The 24,448-nt window shown below is 36.5% G+C and overlaps 1 protein-coding gene across 2 annotated transcripts in view; it reads left to right on the top strand.

The window, feature by feature from the left end:
• The window catches only part of TNPO1 (transportin 1), an 81,615-nt gene that overhangs the window by 29,370 nt on the left and 27,797 nt on the right, over positions 1-24,448 (top strand). For both annotated transcript variants that reach the window (XM_085212590.1, XM_085212591.1), the window contains exons 4-11: positions 9,484-9,633; positions 14,755-14,861; positions 15,773-15,906; positions 16,831-16,912; positions 17,520-17,642; positions 20,415-20,533; positions 23,107-23,167; positions 23,825-23,993. In XM_085212590.1, coding sequence (XP_085068716.1) covers positions 9,484-9,633; positions 14,755-14,861; positions 15,773-15,906; positions 16,831-16,912; positions 17,520-17,642; positions 20,415-20,533; positions 23,107-23,167; positions 23,825-23,993 — 945 coding nt within the window. The remainder of the gene's footprint in view (positions 1-9,483; positions 9,634-14,754; positions 14,862-15,772; positions 15,907-16,830; positions 16,913-17,519; positions 17,643-20,414; positions 20,534-23,106; positions 23,168-23,824; positions 23,994-24,448) is intronic.

Raw genomic sequence — 24,448 nt, 5'->3', positions numbered from 1 at the left:
AAAATGTTTAGATTTTGTATAAAGCAATCGAAGATCAAAGAGTGTCTCTACTACTCTTGATACTTTCATGTGATGACTTAGTCATTCAGAGTATTTTACTTTGATACAGTTTTTCCATGAAATTTTGTACTTTTGTTCCATTCCTTCCACCTCCTCTCAACCCCTGCACCCTGCAAAATCTTTTGTTTCATTTGAAAAGTCAGCACATGTGATAACTTATTATAACAATTTAGTCATGTCTGCAAGTGGATTTTGAAATGGCCTTTTATAAACTATTACTAGGATCCAGAGTAGCACTATGGATTTGATGTGACTATTTTCTGATAAGTTTTGAAATTTGAATTTGATCTGGGCTGTGGTTTTCATAAGATCTTTCCACTGTGGAATACTTCTTTAATGGTATGTTGATGTTGAAAGACATTTGGAGCTGAGCAAGAGAGAGACTGTGTGAGAATCACACTGTGCGATTAATCAACTTGACTTTTCAAGAACATGTTTTTAATGAGCAGGACTAAACCAGAAAAGAAGTTCACAAGCTTTGGCTGTGAAATTAAAACTATCTCCTCTCCCCTTCCATCCCCCTTTCCATTCCCCCACCCCCCTTTACAAAATAAATGATCTAGTCATTATCAAAAAGACTAAAATAGCTGCCAAGGAGTGAATCTGATATCTGATGGGATTACAGTTCAGAAGTAAAGTAAGGTTAATGTATCCTTTAGAAAGTAAAGCTTCAAATGTTACATAGCATGGGTGGTGTTCTTCTAGTGAAACAACAGCAAAATATTTTTTCTTTCAACTCTGCTACATTAAAAATGAAATTAAACCTAACTCAGTATTAGTAGTCAATGCAAGAAGTAATTGAGATTCATAGACTTCTTAAGGGGAACCAAGTTCTGAGACGATTGATTTTTGTCAAATCATACCATTAAATCTTCATGTTTGTTTTTTTCTGTATGGCAGCCAATTCTTCCATTCCATCCCCCCCCATAGGGATGTTATAAAGCAGACTTCAGTAAAATTCTTTGCCTAAGTAGTTTTATGGAATACATACATGTGAGAAGTGACAGTTATTTTTTCTTTTAAGAGTCTTTAAAGAAACATTGAAATTATCCAGTGGATGGCGTTTTGTGATTCAGTGCTTCAGGAATGCTTTCTTGGAAGTCCTTATTTTGAGAGTATGGGATCTCCATTATTATCTCTTTACCTATTCCTGAAACCCTAGAAGGAAAGCATTCTGAAAGAATAGGTACAGTAGTTCTCTAGCTTAGAACCTTCATTTACTTATTTAAGTTGATGTAGGTTCTTCAAAGGTGCTATTCACTGTAAGTAAGACCATCTGAGGAGTGAAATCTTACAATATCTGTGTTGTCTGAAGTGACAGGTCAGAATTTTTCAGGCTTTCCCTTGGTTATTAAAGTTATCAGACTTCTAAAATTATTCTTTTGAAGTTTAGGTAACATTTGGTAAGGTGTGTTTTAACCCCAAAGTAAATGAAACTATTTTTTAGGTAGGTTGGAGGTCTTTAGGTAGTTCTTTAATGCCTTACCTTAGTGTATATTTTAATAGGTGAATGTAGTCTTCTACAAGGGGTATTCTTTGTATAGGTTTGTTAAGTTGAATTCACCCACTCAGTTTTGTTGTTTCTTGTGTTAAAATGTATTTAAAAAGTCAGTATCCAGCATCCTTGTGGGGTGTTTCCCTAGAGAAAAAGAAAGTCATTGCTGGTGTGATTTCTAAATGCACCCAAGCAGAAATACTTGATTCAGTGCAGTTCAGAGGTGCTTGAGCCTAGAACGTCTTTAACTGTGGACTTTCTTCCTCTATTTCCAAGAATAAAAATGCATGGATTTTTGAAAGAACTAAATGACTGAGATGAAAGTTGTGTTTATCCATTCACAGATGGTGATACAGTGACTATGAACGTGGTTCATATTTTGTACTGTTCTTCTCCTTGTGTTGGCAAATGTAACTTTTAGGATAAAACTTCTTAAGGAAAGCTGCTCACTGTGCTGATTTCACTCTCAAAGCTATTCAGAGCATATTTCTAAAAAAGCTTTATCCTGTGTGTTTTAACTATTGGTATGGATTTAATATGTACAAATACAAAATGTGATAAAAATAATCCCTAATGTCACTGTTCTTGAGAATTCCTGATTCATTATTAACAAATGGGTTGTCTCAGGAGCTAAAACAAAAAGAAAAAAAAAAATCATTCTAGAACAGTGTATATGAGAAGCACAAGGGGCATGTTTTCTTTAGAGTAACAGGTACACAGACATCTTCATGAACTTTCCAGCAGAAAAAAAAAACACTTTTTTTTCCCCTTTCCCTCTGGAATTTTAAGTAACCTTAAGTGTAATACTTCAAGCTTAAAATTACATCTTCAGCCTTGTTTCTGATGTATTTCAAGGCATTCAGTGTATCTGAATATATGAAAAATCTTGAAATGTAGTGGCTAGTCTGAAATTAATCAGTGATCAGATGGTTTATATGAATGACGGAAAAAAAAATTTGACAGGACTGCCTGTTTATAAGAACATCATACAGGCACCAAAATAAAGCTGAAAGTGTTCTGTTGACATTAAGTGTTGTGTATTTATTGCTTCAATAGCAACAGCTACGCTTCTGAATACCATGTTGTAAATAAAACTGGTGGGTAATACGGAAAGGATGTTGAACTCTTGATCAAAAATTAATTTATTGGTTGATAATTCAAATTTTTGTGTTTTAACAAATGATGGACACAGATCAATCAGTGCAAACATTTGTACATCTCTACGAGCTTGCAAAACCACAGAACGTTTAAACAACTCTTTCAGCTTCTTTTTTTAATGCCATTCTATATATTGCCTCCTTATCCCACAGTTCAGTCAGTGCTAGAATCTTACTAAGAGCAGACGATTCGTTAATAAGAAATGGAAATTCACTGTAATGATAGTATGATTTGCTACAGTGTCCCAAACTGTAATAGCAAATGCAAGCTATTGTTGCTCTTTATCATCTCTATAGCAGGCATGTTCAACCCACTGGCACGTGCAGCCCTGGGCCACTAGTAATGCTGTCCCAGAAGATCACAAATTTTTAACATGATGTGATTTTTAGAAAAATTTTTAATGAGTCAGTTGTGCACAGCTCAAGCGTTGACTGTGTAGGGGAAAACAAAGAGGGCACATTACAGTGCTGACTCCACTTCTCGTGCCTGCCACACACACAGTCAAATCAAAGCTTACCATGTGTTGCGCATTACAGGTGCTTGTGCTGCTTGGCAAGTAAAACTTTGAAAACCACTTCAGCCTACCTGCATGTGTTTGTGCTTGTGAAGACACATGTTTCTTGTTATTAAGCAGACATGCTTAATTATTAATTAATTATACACATTATACCTACATTTATTCACTTTTTCTTAGAATTCATAATTTTGATGAACTGTGCGTATCATGGAAGTAATATATTAAGTTAAAGATTACATGACAAAATCTAGAACACAGATACAAGTAAAGTAAAAGAAAAAAGCCTGTATTTCAAAACATTATAACTGACATATATTTAAAATTTAGATGTAATTTCAAAACATTTGCATGTAACCCTGACTTTATAAGTTGCCAAGAAAGTAGCAAAGATAAAATTGCAAAACAAAACCTGATCAATAAAACTTAAATGCAGATTGATAGAGTATCATCTACTAATAACACGTCATATGCTGCATGGCAATTTTAAAACAAAATTCTTGGAAGAGTAAGAGTGACTGCAACATCTGTGATGTATGCACCTTGGCACAAGGAAATAATAGTGTGGCAATCAGACATTCAACTTAGAGAACAATTTGATTAGGTCTCTTTGCTATACTTTTATGGGACCTATCTTACCAGAGAGGAATATCCTTTACTTCACAAACACGCCTTATTCATGTCAGCACTTTTCAGTAATATGTACATGTGTGAACAGCTATTGTCAAGTATGAAACACAGGAAGAGTAAGAGATCAAAAATCTCTGATAATCCCTATCCCTAACCTTGAGAACTCACTGAGAATTGAGTCCACTGCCATTGAAGCAGATTCTGATGCATTAGTGTCACAAAAGCAAGTTTTATGTTCTTTTTTTATATTAGAAATAAATAAATAAATAAAAGCAGTTTTGCTACTCATACGTTAACTATATTATGTATTTTATATGCAGCCCAAGATAATCCCCCTTCACTCAGTGCAATCCAGGCAAACCAAAAGTTTGGACTCCCATGTTTAATTGTGCAGAAACCAGAGGATGATGGTCTAACAGAAATGACGGAGAAGTACCTTAGTGTGTTGGGGAAGGAAATGACAGGTGCTGTGGTGGGAGCTACCTATTTGACAATGAATGAATTCAGAAGTAATGAATTTCTCTGAAGAAATGTCTTGGTTAGATGAATGGAAGTTTGTTCACTCTGAATATATTGAAGATGAATGTTGTATTTTAAAATGAACTTTAAAATGAGAGAATCCATCACGCTAAAAGCTGGTGGAACACAAGGATTAATTGGATAAGTGAAATGAGGCCTTGTCATCAGTTTGAGTAATTCAGAATACTGTTCAGACTACTCAGTGAGTATTGGGGAGTACAAAATAAATGACTCCCGCCACCACTGGTGGTGTATAGGTTGCTGTGCACTGGAAGTTTTCCCTACTTCTGCTGCTGACATCCTGTAGATATAGCTTAATAAAAGGTTGTTTCTTCGGTTAGGTGTATTAGGTTGCATTCTGGGAAATGGCAAGATATCATTTTGGCGCTAGTGGAGGTGTTCCTGAAATAAGAAACTAGAGAGTAGTTACATGCTTTTAATTAAATACTCATCCATACTATTTCTTTTTTAAATTACTATTATTTTTAGAAATATATTTTTTCCTTTTATTTACTTCACAAGACCTCTTTCTATGAGCAAAGGACCAATCCTCTTCTACTTAGAATACTAGTGAAAATAAGACTATCTAAGAAGCTTTGGTATGTGTCTCTGATGATTTTGTTTTTAAAGTCATTTGAAATCCATCTTCAATCTGTTTTTAGTTTCTGCCTCAGACTTCCTCAGTCGCCTTTCCCTGGGGAGGAAGGAAAAAAAGGGAAAGTTTGGGTGCCTACCATTTAGAATAGAACAATTGGAAGGAAACTACAAAGATCATCAATTTTGACATGCATTGACAGGCATGGGGCATCAGCCACCTCACACCTCACAGAAGCCTGTATCCTCACAGCTCAGAAATATTTGCCAGTGCCCAGCCTGACCGTCCCCCTGGCAGCTCTGTGCCATTCCCTTTCTGCCATCAGTTCCCAGGAGCAGAACCCAGCACCACCGCTGCTTCCCAATGGTAAGGGAGACCTTATTGCTCTCTTTCAGTATCTGAAAGGTGTTTACGGCACGAGCAAAATTGGTCTCTTCTCACTGGTGACAGGACAAGGGGAAATGGCCTCAAGTTGTGCCAGGGTAAGTTTGGGCTGGATATCAGGAAACGCTTCTTTACAGAAATGGTTGTTAAGCACTGTAATAGGCTCCCCAGGGAGGTGGTTGAGTCAGCATCCCCGGATGTGTTTAAAAACCGCTTGGATGTGGTGCTCAGGAACATGATTTAGCGGAGGGTTTTTAGAGTTAGGGTAGTATGGTTAGGTTGTGGTTGGACTTGATGATCTTTAAGGCCTTTTCCAACGTGAGTGATTCTATTATATTCTATTCTATTCTATTCTCCTCCTCAGGGAGCTGCAGGGAGCACAGAGGTCCTCTCAGGCTCCTCTTCTCCAGGCTGGGCAGTACAAGTGTCCTCAGCCTCTCCTCACAGGATGTGCCCTCCAGTCCTGTTACCACCCATGTTCCCTCCTCTGGGTGCTTTCAAGTATCTTAACATCTTTTTTATATTGTGGAGCCCAGAACTACACACAGTACTCAAGGTGAGACTGTAACAGTACTAAATACAGTGAGAGAATCACATCTGGCTACACTGTATTTGATGCACTCCAAGTGCGGTTTGCCCCACGGCTGCCAGGGCACGCTGCTGGCTTGTGCTGAGCTTGCTCTGGAATGCTTAAAAAACTTAAAAGGCTTAAAGCTTGTCAATCAGAATTACTGTGCAGTAGCAGATATTCTGGTTACGAGAACATCCATTCTGATCACTTAAATTTATGTGAATGCTTGTTCCTTGGAGATATTGAAATAAATATCTGTACTATACTTGCTTGAATGGTCAATCTGTGCCGCTTCTGATGAAGGAGGTAATTTCACTAGGGAAGAATAACTTATTCAGGTACTGCAGGGCTAAGCTGCCAGTCATGAGTGGAATGCAATCTTCAGCCATTATTGGTATGTAAGAGCTCGGTCTTGGTGTTGTTGTACCTCAGTATCTTCTAAAATTAGAAGCCACAGCAGAGTAAAATCTTCTTGTGGTTCTGAAGAGCAAAGATTGTCATTTGAAAAAAGGAGAAGGGAGTTTTAAAATGCTTTTCAAAAGCAGGAGTTATTCTTAGCTAGTTATTGAAGTCAATTCTTACTAGAATTAGGTATCTGTGGGGTTAGGATGCATTTTTATATGGCTTTTCAGATTGCTTTTAGGAAAGATACTCAGCTCTAGGAATAATACTGTAGATACCGTTATTGGAGGCAGTTTTTCCTAGGTTCAACTCCAACTTTGTGCTAAGGGAAAGACATTCTTATTTGCACATAACTATTGCAAGTGGATCAAGATAAGTGATTCCTTTTCTTTAAGGCTAGATTTGGCTTCATGAAGGTGGTGAACTAATCAACTGCACTTGTTTCATCACTACAGGGTAACGCACTGAAACTGTTCTGACATCATTGTTATGTTTAACGGCAAGTCTGCTTTCTGACAGTCTGCAAAGAGGTCATTGTGTCTTCTGACACCTACCCTGATGAATAGGAAACACCATTTTTCAGCTCTTACTCTTACAATGGATGAAATAAACATCCACTGATACTTAGCAGCATGACATCTTTTCCACTCAAGTAGGATTCTAACCTAACATCGTGGCACCCATGCCTACTGTAAATATTTTACTGAAGGGAGTAAGAGATTATACATGGCTTTATATTGTGAAGCATTTCATATGTTTTCTGTGCTGTTGCCTTTTTATTAGCTTGCTTGGACTTTCAAGTGTACTACAAAAGACTCACTGCTTTCACATATGTACTTACATCATACAGGCTGTGATTAGAGAAGGTAGGGTAGTTTGAGAATGCTCTGTAGTTCTTAAAGTTAGCAGGTGTGCATCAATTCTGTGAGGCATTAAAACCTTGAACTAGTGCTAAGGCCTTTAAACAGAGCTGAAAATCTACTGAGGATCGCATGACGTTTGATTGATACAGTTTTATTGTAAAGTGAGGTGTGGTGAGAGGGGGATTCTTCCACTGATTAATTTATTTGGCACCAAAGATGCTATCAAATGTCAGAAATCTGCTTCACTTTCCTTTTTTCTTGTACATTCCTTTTTTCTTGTACTATATGTTCTTGTCAATTCTATACTTTAAGGTTGACTAAGATAGAAAGAGGCAAGACTGTGATCTTTTTTGATGGCTGAAACATATGGCTGACAGAATTTATCACAGAACCTCAGAAGACTAAAGAGTGTCTTATTCAGCTCTTAGGCCATCTGCCTGTAATATTGATGTTACAAAAAAAAAAACAATCTAGACCTATATTACTGTTTTCTGATAATGTAGCTGTTAAGCTGTTAAGCACTCTGGATTCCATAAATATCTTTCTGCAGTCATGTAATACTCAGATTCTCAAACTCAGATTCTGACTATGGTGTGGTTTTAGAAATGCCCGAGTATCATGTAGTTTGAGTTTAATTAGCAGTCTCTTTAGCCTATATTCGTGATCTCTGCTCCCTACTTCAGCAAGGTGGTGATTCGTTTGGCTTTTTGTTTTTAATTTTCTTCCCTTTTGTTGCTTCTTGAATTCTCTGTCATTTGCCAGGAACATAACTTTCAGTATGAATCTATTGAGATCTTTGTTGCAGGTGGATTGAACAAGTACTCATTATGGAATGTAGTCTAGTATTCTAGTTAGACCTTTTAATCATTTTTGGAGGATTGGATTTTTTGCAGATGTGTTATCAATGGATTAGCTAAAGCAACCAGAGTTTGGCATATTACGTTGATGTAATAGTAGATGTAGAGATTTTCCTTCTAGTTCAGTGACTGAACTGGACTGAGACTGATCAAGCATTCAAGTGAGAACTTCTTTCATTTGGTCATTCTCCATCAGAACCTCAGTGATGGTAACTTCAAAACTTTGAATAAAAGAATGAAATTATTCAGTTTGGCACTGTTTAATACTGTTACTACTGTTTGCCACAACTCATGAACAAGTTCTGATTGTTAAAAGTCTGTCTGCTCATCCAGTTTCTAGCACTTTAGTTTAAAATAATAACCCCTTTTAACCCCTTTTTTTTCCCAATCTTCCAGAAAATCTGTTGGCCCTTGAAATATAGTTAAACAGTGTTTATTTTTGCATTGTTCAGAGTTTGATAGGTATTTAAAAAACATACTATGGATGAAATTACAGAATTGTTTCAAGTAGAGCATTGCTTCCTGGTTTACAAAGCCATTCAATTTTCAGCAAAAGCTGTGTTTGTAAACGACTATGTTTATAGTTATGGAATGTGAAAAACAGTGCTTCTTTAAGAAAATATGAATGTAGAAAGTAGATTAAAGAGTACGTGATGGCTTTTTGATTTTGGAGCTCAGAAAAAATCAGCTGGTTAAAATGAACTTCAGTTTCTGAACAAAACCCTCATTTTTCAGTACTGCTTTTATTTTGACTAGCCCATATCACAACAGATTAGTTTTCCTACTGGCAGTCAGACACCATGGATGTACTGTGAGTCCTAGTATTTGTGATGCAGTAACTTCAGTATTGAAATACCTTATTTTTGAAAGATGCATCTCTTATTTTGCTTAGCATTACTTTTGTTTGGATATTAATAGTTTTGAAAGCTTGAAATAGATCTTGTGCAAGCTGTAATTCTTGATGCAAAGGAAATTTGAACATCCTTATTTCTTGCCCAGATTAGAGGTCGGAGAACTTACTGCGCAGTGCCTACGTGATGTGTTGGCTTTATTTTGGTGAAAGCTGGGTTGTCATCAACTTTTACAGTAACAGTATTACGACAAGCCTGTCAGTATAATCAAAATATTTGAATATCTTCAGTTAACCACTTTCTTGAGTCTGCTATACCTTGCAAATTAAGATGTATTCCTTGCCTATAGAAAACTTGAGTATGTTGACTAGGTAGTACTGATATTTCAATTTTGAATAATCAGAAATACTGAATTCTGAACCTAAAAAGCTTTGTTACGTGAATTGGCGGGTGTAGTTGGTGGGAATGTAAGGAAATAAAGGTTGATATCTCACTATAAGTTTTATTCTTGTTGCATTGCTGTGCAAATCTACCTTACTCTATGAACTAGTCAAAGTTTGAATGCAATTTACTTTCTGTTGCAGATGAGCCAACACGTTCCTTGAGTGGTCTTATCTTGAAGAATAATGTAAAAGCACATTTTCACAACTTCCCGAATGGGGTAACTGACTTCATCAAAAGTGAATGTCTGAACAACATCGGTGATTCCTCTCCCTTAATTCGAGCTACCGTAGGTAAGTTTGCCCTTGTTAATATCAGTAACATTTTCAATATATAGAATGTCTAAATTGGAGCTGCAGTAGTGAACTAAAGAATTATTAAACTCCTAAAGCTATTTGCTTCTGATAATTGTTGCAGTTCCACAGTGTTCCGATGCTGATGTTCATTTTCAATATATGAAAGTCATTTTTGCTTCCTGTTAAGTTGATTTACCAATTCAGTTCATGTCTATAGGAACATAACTAAGTTTTCTTGTCTCTATTAAAACTCTACTTTTTAAAACTCTAATTGTTGCCAGTTTTTGTACCTGAAAAGATGAATAGGGTAAGAGTTTGACTGCAGAATTACTTCAGCATTTCACTTGCATCAATGAAACATTTCTGTCAGATGCTTTCCTTCTCCCTCTTCCAAGTCCACATATACACATGCACACACTGTCAGGGGAGTTGTTAAAATTACTGTACTGTATATGACATGCATTCGGATAACGAGTTTTTCTTTTTAAACATCTTCTGTCAGAAAACAGTAAATAAAGCAGATCAGAATATCAGCTAAAAGAGTGTGTTTAGGTTTGTTTTTTTTTTCTATTTTTTTTTCTACATGAAGTTTTGAATTCCTAGCAGCTCTAGTGCACTTCCAGTGTAAAAAGTGCAAGTTTGCATCATTGTTGTTTATTTCCAGGTAGAGTTGCTTTTCTACCTGTTCAGTGAGAATATGATTTCTACTAATTACTAAAATCATTGCAGTAATTTTCTCCGTTCTCTCCGAAAAGTAGGAAAAAAATGTAGGATAGGCAGTAGTGTCATACTTGGTTACAAAAGGAAAAAACAGAAGAGGGTTCCAGTTTAAAAAAAAAAAAAAAAAGTCAGCTCATGTCACCCAAGTTCTGCTGGCTTAGAGTGCAAAATAGTCTACCAGTTGCTCCTTTAGAATTCTTTCTTCGCTTTTGATTCTATGTAGGATTGCTTCTTTGGACATCTGGATTATTTACTTTGGCCTGTTGAAAAATGCCCATCTCTTAGGGTTGTTTTTTGTTTTTTTTTTGCTGTCTCATAACTTTTGAAACTACTGTACTAGATATTAATACTGCATAATTTCTTTAGTAGCTGTAGAAGAAGTCTGCACATATTTTTGAACTTTTCGATTGAGGAGTCGTATTTGTCAGTTCAGTGGAATTGTTAGTGGAGTACAGTGGAACTGACCAAGGAAAATATTCTAGCACCATTTGGATTGCTGTCTTAGGGTTGTTTGGTGACTTGGTGGTTACTGTTACTGTTAGGTTTTTTTTGTTTGTTTTCTGTGGAGTTATTTGTTTTCAAGCTATTCTTCTTTGATTTCTTCTACTAGGAGTTGTTTGTGGGTTGTTTAATTAGTGTTGAGCTTTAAGTGATCCTTGCAGGGAGTACTCAGACATGAATGATGAACTCAGAAAATGTGCATCAACAGTTGAACTGTATGCTTACATAAGGATTCCTATTTACTGACTGCTGTGTACATTCCCATATGAAATAAATGTTGGATCCTCCTGACTTCTGTCCAGTACCCACCAGCATTTTGATGTCACCTACATGTAAATGTTTTACTATCTATCACATTGCTTGTTGGCATTTTCTAGTCAGAGGTGCATACAGGTTTTTGCTGTTGAGGCACAGTTAATTTAATGGATCACCCATAAATAGGGTCTCTGGAATTCTGAGAGAAAGACAAGCAAATACAGCAGCATTGAAATAGCATCAGAGAAGAAGTAATGTGGCCTTTGCTCTTTTTGTGGTCTCACATCTGCTGCTATCCAGACAAAAGCTAACACCTTATGACCAAGATGGAGGCAAGCTGATCAATTTCACTGTTTACCATTTCCCTGTTCTTAAGCCTAAATGAGTAATGATGCGAAACTTCTCTGTGTGATGTGGCACAGGTTTTAAAAACCCTCATGCCAGTGTGGATTCAAATTTTAAAATGAGAGCTACGTGTGTTGAGGATTCACAAACTTGCTAGGAAATGAATATCTCTGTTTTGGGGATGCTTATGACAGTTCTTAAATCTTCACAGAGATTCTAGTTTGGGCAGACCCTGCCTAAAAGTTAACAGGCAAAATAGATTGATGAGAGTAGTGGCAGGACTGAAGAAGCTTCACTGCAGAAGGGAAATGAAGGCAAATGGTTGTTAGCAGGGGTGTGAGTTTGCCATGAAATTAGCTTTTTAGACTAAGGATTTTAGAAATAAAATTTTAAGAGCTACAGAGGCAAAGTACTACCTAAAATAAAGCAAAAAAGAAGCAACCCATCCTTTCCTTGCTACTTTTATTAAAGTATGGAGCTTAGCTGCTTTTTCTTTGTGGGTTTTTTTTTTTTTTTTTTAATTTTAAAGTTGATGCTATAAAGTAGAGTTGCCTGTAATTGAAATAGTGAGGAAAGAGGTGACAATGACACTTATGTTTTTAACAATTTCTGACATTCTTCTGGAGTTTCTCACATGCTTGGTGCTCTCCTAGCTGAAAAACTGTGTTTGGCAGGTTTCCCATTTGTCAAGTGACATAGCAAAAGATTCTGTAATATTGATTTGAATTTCATTAGACATCAAAGAGCACATCTGTAAAGATTTTTACTTTCAGATTTCTAACCTTGCTGCTTAGGTTGTTGGTGAGAAGAAAGGGTTCCCTTAGCTGTCAGCTCTTGCTCAAATACATCAGAAGTCAGAAACTACTAAGCAGAGCATTTATTTAATTTGGTTATTCACCTGGTGTCCACATTTCTGTGACTTAGTGTCATAGAGGAGTGACTAAGGCTAATGTCCGGTGTCCTCTGTTCCCTAATGGCCAAATAAAGCAGGAGGAGCAGGAGGCATTTTCACATTGGAAAAGAGATAAAATGCATCAGAAGTCCACGTGGATTTTGTGTGATATGAGCATAATTATCTAAAACTTAACTCTTATGTCTGTTTCCTCATTATTCTTAAAACCTTTTGCAAAACTTCAGATGTTATGTAGTCTTTGCCTACTTGATAGCCTGTTTTTTAGTTTGTCCCCGCTAGCTTCCTTTTTTCATAATATAAAAAAGGAAAAACAAAACCAAACTTCCAGAACATTAAATGGCTTCTCTGCAGACCCATACAGAAAGCTCATAATGAGACGAATGGTCTGAACTATGTGTGCCCCTATTGTATGGAGCAGTGGCCTTAAATTGCTTCTTTCCTGCATGTCTCAAAGTATTTCCTCTTAAGTTATCCCTATCTGGAATAAGCCTTTTTGAAAAATAGTTTTCCATTTGCTTGCTCTCTGAAAGCACTTCTGGGACCTTTTCAAAACTACCAACCCATTTAAGGCTTGACGTGTGACTTTTCTCTCTTGTTGGTCCAGTGGAGTTTCAGGAATTTTGTTTGTATGTTTGCTTCTGAACCCATGTTAGTTCTACTAATCTGTGCCAGTTCTAATGTAGGGAGACAGTTTTGCAATGTAAGTACTTTCTCTGGGTTCAAGAACATTGATGTATTTTGTTCTTTTTGTGAGGCTCAGTTTAACTACGTGAGTCAGCAAGTTGACCATGCAGAAAAGAAGGCTAATAGTATCTTGGGCTGCGTTAGTCAAAGCACTGCCAGCGAGTTGAAGAAGGTGATTCTTCTCCCTCTATCCAGGACCTGGAGTGCTGTGTGCAGTTCTGTACCCTCTAGAACAAGGCAGACGTGGACATATTGAGTACAGTCCAACAAAAGGCCAAGAGGATTAAAGGGCTGGAGGAAAGGGAAAAGACTGATCAGTCTGAAGAAGAGGAGGCTCAGGAGGAATATCATCAATGTATATAAATAGCTGAGAATGTGAAGAGGCTGAAGCCAGGCTCTTTTGAGTGATGCCCAATGTTAGGACAAGGGGCAGTGGCTAAAATCTGGAACACAGGCAGTTCCTACTGAACACTAGAAGCTTCTTTACTGTGCTGGTGACAGAGCAGTGACTCTGGTCTCCCAGAGAGGCTATGGACCCTCCTTCTTGGAGATCTTAGATGTTCCCTGGGTATGGGCATCCTACTCTGGGTGTTCCTGCATGGGCAGGGGTTGGGCTGGGTGGACCCAGAGGTCCCTGTGCAGATTTACAGGAATCTTTTCTCTTCAGCTGCAGTTATGAAAAAAAACTGTATATAAATGAGTACTGTGAGCTGTATAGTTGTTTTTTGCCTCTCACAATTCTTATTTGCGCTGTTGCCTTCTTAGTTTTTCCAGCCCTATTGCGTCCATGGAAGCATGATGCATAATTTCTTCAGTTACCTTGTGTCCTTCCCAGAATATCTTCTGCTCTGTAAAATTGACCTATGTTCTTGTCTACTGAATAAGCATTTTAACATATTACCCAAAGAAAGATGTTATATGGTTATTAGTTCCATTGAAGTGCTTAGGAAAGGAGAACTTCTCACTTGGAAGACTATTAGTTACAGTAATACCATATTCTTTAGTGCTTGTACTTACTAGAGATAAATGTCTGTGTCAGTGAAAATTATGCTACCCGTTTATTTTGTCTTGTAATAAGACAGTGCCTAGGGAGCTTTCTGTGTTCCTTTCTCCAATTCAATTTTTTTCTGAGTTTTCTGTGTCTGCTGGAAATGGAATTAGTGACTAATTGGGCTGTCTCGTTTGCTTGCTGGATCTGAATCAGCCAACCTGTAGAGCTGATCAGGGGATGACCTGCTATAGTGTGCAAGCTCTTAGTAAATATTTTAGTCTTAGCATGTTTCCATAATTTTGGTGTAAATGTGCTTAAGCTGTGTGTTCTCAGCTTCACTACTGGATTTTAAGTTTACTGAATGACAACAAATCTGATGCACTTCCTGTGTTCATGCTTTTATAACATAATAAAAGGTGCCTTAAGTGCATACTGTGTTTAGTAAATTTACAGCCAAACCTGTCTTAGTGTTTGGGCATGATTGTTTCCTTAATTGGAACTGCTCTCATGTCTTGAGCCCTTTGTGGTGAGAGGAAGGCACAACTATTCTTTGCATTTCAAAGCCTTTCAAATACTATTTGTAATTAAATGTATTTCCTTTTTTTATGCTTGCTGTTTTTTAATTCCTTTGTTCTTCTAGAAGAGAAAAAATAAGTATGAAACCTGAGAAAATTTGATCTCATTTCCCTCATTCCTCTTTTTCACTTAGGTATTCTGATAACAACCATTGCTTCAAAAGGAGAATTACAGAATTGGCCTGAACTTTTACCAAAGCTTTGCAGCCTCTTAGATTCAGAGGACTACAATACTTGTGAGGTAAGAAGACTTACTCTAAAACATATTGTCATCTGAAATTGATCATTTTTATCTCTTCACAGTGTATATTAACAATATTTTATGCCTGTATGTGCATACATCTACAATCTCTTCTGATAACAGTGGCTCATGTTAGACACTTACTCTACTTTTCATGCCTCGTTAACATTCATTAAAATGAATTTGTTTGTTTTGCATAAAAGCAAAATTAAGGATGTAGATGAATTGTCAAGACATCTGTAAGTGTCCTGTCTGGGGTGCCTAATAGTTTAAGTAAATCTTCATCACACTTACCTCGAATTTTCTTACTTAAACAGATAAATTGTTCATTGTTCATACAGCAACATCTGGAAAAATGATCTGATATTCTATTTCAGGCTAGTGAACTCTTTTTTTTTTTTTCAGTATGTATGAAGGAAAATAATTGAATACCAGCCTAACTGTTTTAAACTGTGGAGGAAAAAAAGTATTCTCTGATTTTAAAAAACGAAAATCTATGAACTTATAAATTTAGTTAGTTCACGCTGTCTCCATAAGTGTGTGAAGCATTTTGTATAAAATAATCCCTTTGATGAAAAGACTGGTCCGGTGTGCCATGCTGTTATGTAGTGTTTTGATGCTGTTTTCATAATAAAAAAAGGATCTACCTTTTAAGCATTTTTAAAAATACAATTGAACAGATGAGCATTGAAAGCTAAAATTAAATTAACACTTATCAGCCATTTGACCATCTTGACATCTTACAGATTAAGGTGTAAAATATTAAATAAAATGCCTATAAGTATGTTTCAATTTTGCTTCAAATTTAGCTTACTACAATTACTGTAGTATTGTGCTGAAATTGTATATTCTGAAATGTTGCTTTCTACAGAATTAGAATATAGCTTATATATGGCTTGTTTTTTAAACAGGGTGCGTTTGGCGCTCTTCAGAAGATATGTGAAGATTCTGCTGAAATTTTAGATAGTGATGTATTAGACCGACCACTCAATATCATGATACCTAAATTCTTACAGTTCTTCAAGCACAGCAGTCCAAAAATAAGGTAGGTTTAAATGTTGTACTATAGATCCTTGTTAAAATATTATTTACATGAGCAGAAAAATCAGTGTTTTATAGATCTACTTAAATTACTCTGATTTTAAAAAGCTAAGTGTATTAAGTTCTAACCACCACATTAAATTTTCATAATATTCAAAGTGACTTTGTTATGGAATATCATACACTGATGATAGATTTGAAAGATGTTTAAGGGAGTGAAGAGGGTTGATCTATTAACCAGGTAGGTCAGCATGATGGTTACTGGTGCATGGGATCTCTGTGCCTTCTTACATTTACTTGTTCAGGATCATTAAAATATATATATATATAAAAACAACTATCTTACATGCTTCTTGTGTTTTGTAATGATTGCAGCAATGGGAGAGTGAAAATACCTTTTTTTTCTTTTTTAAGCTGTCTGAAAACTTAGAAAACTGTGCCTTCTACCACAATCAAATTAAATTGGAGGTTGGACCATATTATGTCCAGAGGTCCCTTCTAACCCCTGTGATTCTGTAATTGCATGAAAGGAGTTCATCTTTTCACTTGAATACTGTTAAACTGTTCTAAATAGCAAAAAAATATGACATAGGAAGTTGCCAGAATTTACTTGCTACTGCTATTGTTTATCAACAAAAACAGTGGCATTTACCCTGAAATGAGCCAGCAATGTTCCCTTATTGCAAAGAAGGTAAGTGGTGTTCTGGGCTGCATTAGCCAAAGTACTACCAGCACATAAGAGGCATGATCCTTCCTTTCTATTCAGCAATGGTGAGGCCACATCTGGTGTACTGTGTCCTTTTCAGTCTTGCCTCCAGGTAATCTTTCATTGTGTGATTTGATTCTGAATGATTTTTTATATCTATGTACAGTTTAGAAAATGTCTTTAAGTGACAGAAAATGTATATTCTAACTGCTCTTTTTCTAGATCTCATGCTGTTGCATGTGTCAATCAATTTATCATCAGTAGAACTCAAGCTCTTATGATGCACATAGATGCTTTTATTGAGGTGAGTGAGCATTCTTTGTTGGGAGAGGCAAGATTAAGTCCTTTTGCATGCTTGTGTTCGAAGTCGATAGGTCTAAATACTATCTCAGCATAAAAAGTAATATTTTGAAAGATATTTCCATTTTGTAAGTGGAGGAAGTGTATTCATATAAAGATGCAGCAGTAACGGTATCAATCTGTCACTACCTGTGATGGAGGGTTCAGCAGTGGTATCATCATGTCATTTAGTCTGTCTGGGTAATCTGTGTCTTTAGGTATTAGTACTGAACATGAACTAGAGTGGTGGTAGTTCAGTTATCTGAAGTATTTGATGTGCAGCTGTTGCATCTTGAAGCATGGCTTTAAAACTTTTAGGAAAAGAAGAAGCCAGGAAATAAAGTTCTTATGCCAATATCTGCCATTACCCAATGTTTCATCATGTGCACTATGTGCATCGGGAGTCTGAAAATATAGTTTGCTTTAAAGAAAATATGTAAGAAGTAGCAAAGGTGTGGGAATGGATGGTGACAGTTATATATTTATATACCTTAGTTTGCCAGTACTGTAAATTTAAATGCAAGATGAACTAAGTGAATTGAGACTTATAAAATGATACTGCTTTCCAATAGAATCTTTTTGCACTGGCTACTGATGAGGAGCCTGAAGTACGCAAAAATGTTTGCCGTGCTCTGGTAATGTTGCTGGAAGTTCGCATGGATCGCCTTCTTCCTCATATGATTAGTATAGTTGAGGTAAGTCTTACTTTCTTTGTTGCATGCTGAAACTAGTTTGGGGTTGCAGAAATAAGTACAAATAAAAAGCACTTCTAAGGAATGATTGGAAAAATGATAGAGCAGCTCATCCTGGAAACTGTTTTCAGGCACATAAAGGACAAGAAAAAAGCTGTGTAAACGTTGTTCTGGGCAGCCTGCTCCTCACATGTTTGAGGAGATTGACCTAATAGTATCACCACACCGATAATCCAAGATTGTATTCTTATTATACCTGGTATTTTGTTGTTGAAAAGACTATTATTTTATTTCCTTTCTGCAAAATACAATAGTAGTGAATTTATGTTCTATAATAAAAAGACCAGACTTTTTTTTTTTTTTCAAATGTAGGACTACCATGTACAGTTATTGATTTTATCAGTTATGTACACATCTAGATGAGTGCAGATGTAACTATGACTATTTTTTTAGCATTCAGGTGTAGTTGCTTTTGCCCCTTTGAAGGTTGATGGTTTTTAAGCTGAATGCTGTGGATAGAGGCTGCTTTGATTAAGTGAAGGAGGTCTTAAAAAGAGACAAACTTGTATGCACGTAATGGTCTTCCATGTTAATGGCAAATCAGTTTTTTGAACTATTAAGAATATTAATGATTCAGTAGTGGTTCTAATACAGAAGATCTTGGCCAGTATTGTGCTTTTAAAACAGGCAAGTTTAGTGCTAATTTTTATGCCAAGTTCCTGGAGCATAAAGGAATGAATGGTTTTGTTTGGGTTTGGTTTTCTTTTAGTGTACACTTCCAGGTGCAGAGGCAGATGGGAGGGCTATTTCTCTTGTTTTTTATCTGAAAACTTCATAACAGATTTTGTCAGGAGTAGACCTTAGGTTTTCAGTTATTAAATTATACTTACATGCTCAGGACTGATATTTATCCAAGTATGTGGATCATAGGATCTCTCTCAATAGAAAGCCTGATTTTTTTTATCATATAAAACATAATGAGATTACTTGTAATAAATGAATAGTGTATTAATGATATGAAGAGATAATGAAGAAATGTACTGCAGTCATAAGATTACTTGCATCCTGTTGCTTTCTTCAGATAAAGACGTATCTGTTAACACTTGGGGGGAAAAAAAATGTACCCCTTTCTATTTCAACTTCTATGAGGCTTCTAGAAAGATGAGTCATAGAATAATTTCTGGTCTTTCTCAACCTAAAGACCTTCCAGATCATCAAGTCCAACCAGCTACCTGACATTACAAAGTCCACACCTAACTCACCTTCCTATGCACCACACCCAAATGTCTCTTAAATACGTCCAGTGATGGAGACTCCACCACTACCCTAGGCAGCCTCTTCTAATTCCTTTCCATCAGAAATTCTTCCTGATGTCCAATCTAAATCTTCCCATGTGTGACTTGATACCATCTCATTGCATCCTATTGCTTGTCACCTAAGAAAGGAGACCAAGACCCAAGACCAACATCCATCTTACTGCAACCTCTTTTCAGGTAGTTAGAGCAAAAAGGTTTCCCATCAGCCTCTTCTTATCCAGGCTAAGCAGCCTCGATTCCCTCAGCAATTCCTCATAAGTTTTGTTTCCAGTCCCTGCACCAACTTCATTTCTCTGAGTGTGTTCTTGCAGCTGCATTTCTTGTAGTGAGGGGCCCAGAGCTAAACACATATTTGAGGTGGCATCTCATCAGTGCTAAATACAGAGGGACCATCACTTCCCTAGTCCAGCTGGTCACACTGCTTCTGATACAGACCAGGATGCCATTGGCGCTCTTAGCCATGTTGGCAGTCTTCTGACTCACGTTCAGCCAGCTGTTGAACAGCACTCCCATATCCTTTTGTACCAGGCAACTTCCCAGCCACTTTCCCCAAGCCTGTACCATTGCATGGGGTTGTTATGCCTGAAATGTAGCACCTAACATTTAGCCTTGTTGAATACCATTTGACCCAGCCTATCCAGATCCCTCTGCAGAGCCTTCCTAGCCTCAAGCAGATCAACACTTTCGCCCAACTTGATATCACCTGTGAACATGCTAAGGGTGCACTCAATCCACTCGTAAAAATCATTGATAAAAATGTTACAGCAGGCTCTAATACTAAGAAACCAACCTTTTCAGAAATAAGTGGCAGTATGGAAAATCGTAAGAGTTACTACTTTGGCTGTTGCAACCGTCTTCTGACAGTTGTCTGTAAGAGACTGATTTAGTACTGGTATACTTAGACATTCTGTTTATGCTTGTAATTCATTATATTTTTATTTAAGCATGTTTGAAGTTTCATTCCAAATTTACAGATTTGATACTGAGTGTATGAATTACCATTCATGCTAGAAAACTCTGAGACTTCGGTTTATTGATTTGTTATCATGTTGGGACTTATTCAGATTGTCACATTGTTAGTTTTTGGAAGTGAAAGTACTGGAATTTTTAGAAGTTTTTCCATTTTAAACACATACTTGTACCTTTTTATTCAGAAGTGAAGGGGAGGTCGTTTTATGTTCACCAGAAACTTCATTAGGTTGAGTCTCTTGTCTGTATCTTCTTTGTAATGATTTTCTTACTCAATGCGCAAATTCAGTCTGAATCATATAGGATTAAGAAGTCTCACCAGGTAGTCTCCTAAGTCTTTCTTCCCACCTTACTAACGAAACAAAAATACTGTGGTGGCAAAAATACTGTGGTGGCCATGTGGTGGTTCTTATGGGCACACTTTCCAACATTAGTAGTTTCTTTTGATCACCTAGAACTTACACAAGTAATTTCTTTTTGCACTGTGTAGTACATGCTTCTAAGGACCCAGGACCAAGATGAAAATGTGGCTTTGGAGGCCTGTGAGTTTTGGCTGACTTTGGCTGAACAACCCATTTGTAAGGATGTTTTATGTCGGCATCTTACTAAGTAAGTATTAGTAATTACAATTGATTGTTTCTGAAATTGTCATCTTTGAAATTCAATGAACTTGTTCCAAGACAATCTTAAAAAGACTGTATCTAGCCTAGTCTATGCTTAGAAGAATTTTCCTGTAGCTAGTTCTTGTGCAGAGTAAAAATGGTTGTGGTACAGAGTTACTTTAAAGGACTTCTCTTTCGTACTTAGCTAGATGTAGAAACAACCTAACTGTACTGCTGGAGTGCTTTACCTCAAGCTTAAGTTTGTTAAATATCGGATGGATACTAAGATATACTGTTGTGTGCTAAACTCAAACATTCCACATGACATTTTCTTTAATATGTAGTATACCATGGTGCACATGAAGAAGCAGCTTTGACAGCTGCGAATTTGGGGATTTCAGTGCAATCTTTCTGTGTGTATAGTCATGCCAACAGTTGTCTGTTCGTATAAAGAACATAACAAAGTGACTTAAGATCACTTAGATTTAAGTTGAAGGAGGATGAACATCCATGTCTGAGATTTACATGTCTACATGTTTTGTAACTTTTTCTAGACAAATCTTAGAAAAACCTTCTTTCTAATAATTAACAAATTTTTCACCGCTCCTGGTAAATGGAGATCTTTTTGTGCTTTATTCTTTTTCTGTATACACATGGAAGATTTTTGAAAATACTACAATATTCTATCTATGATTTTTGTTCTTCTGGTCAAGATGCGAAGGGAAGAAAAACTCCCTTTTCCGTAGGTAGTGGCATTTGTATGTGAAACAATCCATTAAAAAAATAATAATTTTCATAAGCAATTGGAGTCATAAGAGATAAAAACACCTACCATAGCAGTAGAAAAATAGGAGTTGAAACCAGGAAAACTAATGTTATGATAAATGACTTTAAATGTTAAAATGGTTTTATTTAATTCCTACTCTTGTAGCTCAGACAAAAAAGAGTGATAGTAAATAAGGAGCTGGACTCAATGATCCTTGTATATCTCTTGAACTTTGGATATTCTATGATTGAAGTTACTAGTTCTACACACATCCTTTCTGCCACGCATCATATTTACACTGAAAAGTTGACTAGTGTTACATTTCTTCTGACATAAATGAACACTAACATTGCAGCAGCTTCATACTACATATTTGCTTTATTTTCCTTTAAGAATCTTCTAAATTTCTGGGAAAAAAATGGATGAAATTATTAGTATATGAGGACTGCCTGAAAATAATGCCTCCTACTTTATTATGCTGGCCCATAGTGTCAGAAGCAGAATGTTAGTAGTATGGCAGTAAGGGGCTGAATATTCCCAATATTTCATTATATTTTGTTGCCATAAGACAAATGGCAGCAAAGGGATGGTCTGACAAAATGGCATCTGACATGGAAGAAGTGTCACCCACTGACATTCACTGATGCTTGCTGAATGTTTCTGGACACCAAACAGTGGATGTGAGCGCAGAGAGGTGGTGGGTGGTGGATTTCAACAAGGGCGACAGTGGGGGATATTTTTATGAGTGTAGCATGCAGGCTCTTGGTCATCACTAATGAAAATGCATAGGTAGTGGTGGATGTTGAAAAAGTACATGTTTTGTAGTGAGAATTTGCTCTATCAAATAGTGTTACTCTTTTTATCTCTTGTAGTTTCCATAGAAATAAATAGGAGGTATTACTTTCAGACTGACCAACGTATTTCTCATGATCTCAACATGCTTGTTGAAAGCAATTTTTCTTATTACTCCCATTTAAATGTGGAGCTATGCTGTTAATTAATTTCAGGGAAAAGAAAAAAAAAAAAAGCCCACAGAAAGCCCCAACATATTAAAGTAAGGGTGGGACAAGCTCTTTTAAAAATCTGTTTATATATCTAATAAAACATAATATCTTGTTCCATTTTCCTGTAGGCTTTCTTATAAAATACATAATTTTTGCATACTTCATGAAGTATGTTACAGAAATGCCAGTGAATTGGTGTTAATCAGAATGCTTACTACTCTTTCACTAAAATATTAGAAGGTAACATGCCACTGAGATGCATGAATATTCTACTGTCCTAATTACCTTCAGGATGAATACTTCTCAGTTGCAGATCATATGTGGATGGGTGCTGGTGCAGTATTACAAGCTTGTATTAGCTTTTCATACATGTTTGGTTTGGTTGGCTTTGTGTTTTTTTTTTAACCTATGTTAAGAGGGTTCAATGTAGCCTTCCATCTTCTGGACTTAGCAAGGTGGGGTTCACAGACTATTGGTGATACCATATTATGGGAGTTTTGAACTGCTTTAGACTTATTTTAAAGCACCTTTCAGAAGTTCTGTTTCATTTTATGAAACAACAATGTCCTGTTTTTAAGGTGAGAAGCCCACTTGTTAGAAAGTTTGGGAGGTGGAGTTAGTACTATTTCAGAGTATAAATACTGATGAGCATGAAATGGAGCTTGAATTTGTATCAGGTTTCTGGGTTTTTGGATTTCTGTTTCTTTTGTGAGGAGTTGCAACCAAAGTTAAGGCTCAGGTAATTGAAAATCTTTTTTTTTTTTTTTTAATTAAAGCATTGTTATGATGTATATCAATATCCCTTTGTAGGCTGATACCTGTGCTGGTGAATGGTATGAAATATTCGGAGATAGATATTATTTTGCTGAAGGTGAGCATCAATTTCTTTCATTCTATGGAAATACCTTGCTAACTTCTGAGCTGTGAATCAGAATGATTTGATTGATAGGCCAAATCTGGTCTGCCATCTATTCAGTGGAGAATTAGATCTCTGGGGCAAGATGATGTAGGGACTGCTCCAAATGCTAAATGCTGTCATTACTGGGTTTGCTAGAAAGTAATCAGTGGGTTTTCCAGATTTGCTCTTGTCTGCTCTCATCCAGTTTGGGTGCTGAGATACTGTTACCCATGACCCGTTCCTGCAAGGAAACATTTAAAAAAATAAATAATTTAAAAAAAAAATTTCAGCATCAGTTCTAATACCCTTCTAGGTTGAATTAGAGCTTTTTCTATCCCAGCATTTTAGAGTATGTCTCTGTGCCTTCTAATTCATTCCTTTCAGTTGCAGCTTCTTAATAAGAAAGATACTTAATACTTTTACATGAGTTTACCTTATTTATGTTTTTCTGTAATTTTTCAGTTAAACATTGCAGGAGAGTGCAGGAACAATGGCATTTTTAGTTAGCCAGGCAGCACAAGTGAGGTGTGAATCTTTCATATGGCTACAAAATCTTGAACTGAAATTTACCATGCATTCTTAACTTCCTTGAGTAACGTAATTGTACTGATGAAACCATTTTGATGACAGGGAGATGTTGAAGAAGATGAAGCTATTCCAGATAGTGAACAGGACATAAGACCTCGTTTTCATCGTTCACGAACAGTAGCTCAGAAACACGAGGAAGATGGCATTGAAGATCGTGATGATGATGATGATGAAATTGATGATGATGATGCTATTTCTGACTGGAATTTAAGTATGTCAAAGTGATGTGTAAAATGTGTTAAAATACAGTTAATTGTACAATATGAGAACTGCAGGAAAAAGATCTTGTGTATGGAAATACAGGGGCTTTGCTTTTGAGCAGGAGGAAAATAAATTCTGATTTAATTAGTGGTTTGGGTAGGTATAACTGGGGTGATACTGTATTTTGGGGGGTGGGGAAGCAGGAGGTTATTTCAGATGGCATTATTGTTACTACCAATATTTATTTTTATATGAAAAAAGTTTGCTTCTGACCAGAATAGAATGCATGAGCTATCAAGAGCAGACATAGCAGTGAGGAGCTGCTGGAGCAGGGAAGGATTTGTCTTCTTACTATATTCCACATGAGATAAATTTATAGCTGCTACTCTTTTCTCTTTGTTGGTTCTACTCCTGACTGCCTGAAAAGGAAGAACAGATTCTCTAGCTGATTATTCCTTATCCAGG

Source organism: Meleagris gallopavo, chromosome Z (assembly GCF_905368555.1).
Source record: "Meleagris gallopavo chromosome Z, MGAL_WU_HG_1.1, whole genome shotgun sequence".
Classification (NCBI taxonomy): Eukaryota; Metazoa; Chordata; class Aves; order Galliformes; family Phasianidae; genus Meleagris; species Meleagris gallopavo.
Note: the sequence above shows the minus strand (reverse complement) of the source record. Positions and strands in the feature narration are given on the sequence as shown.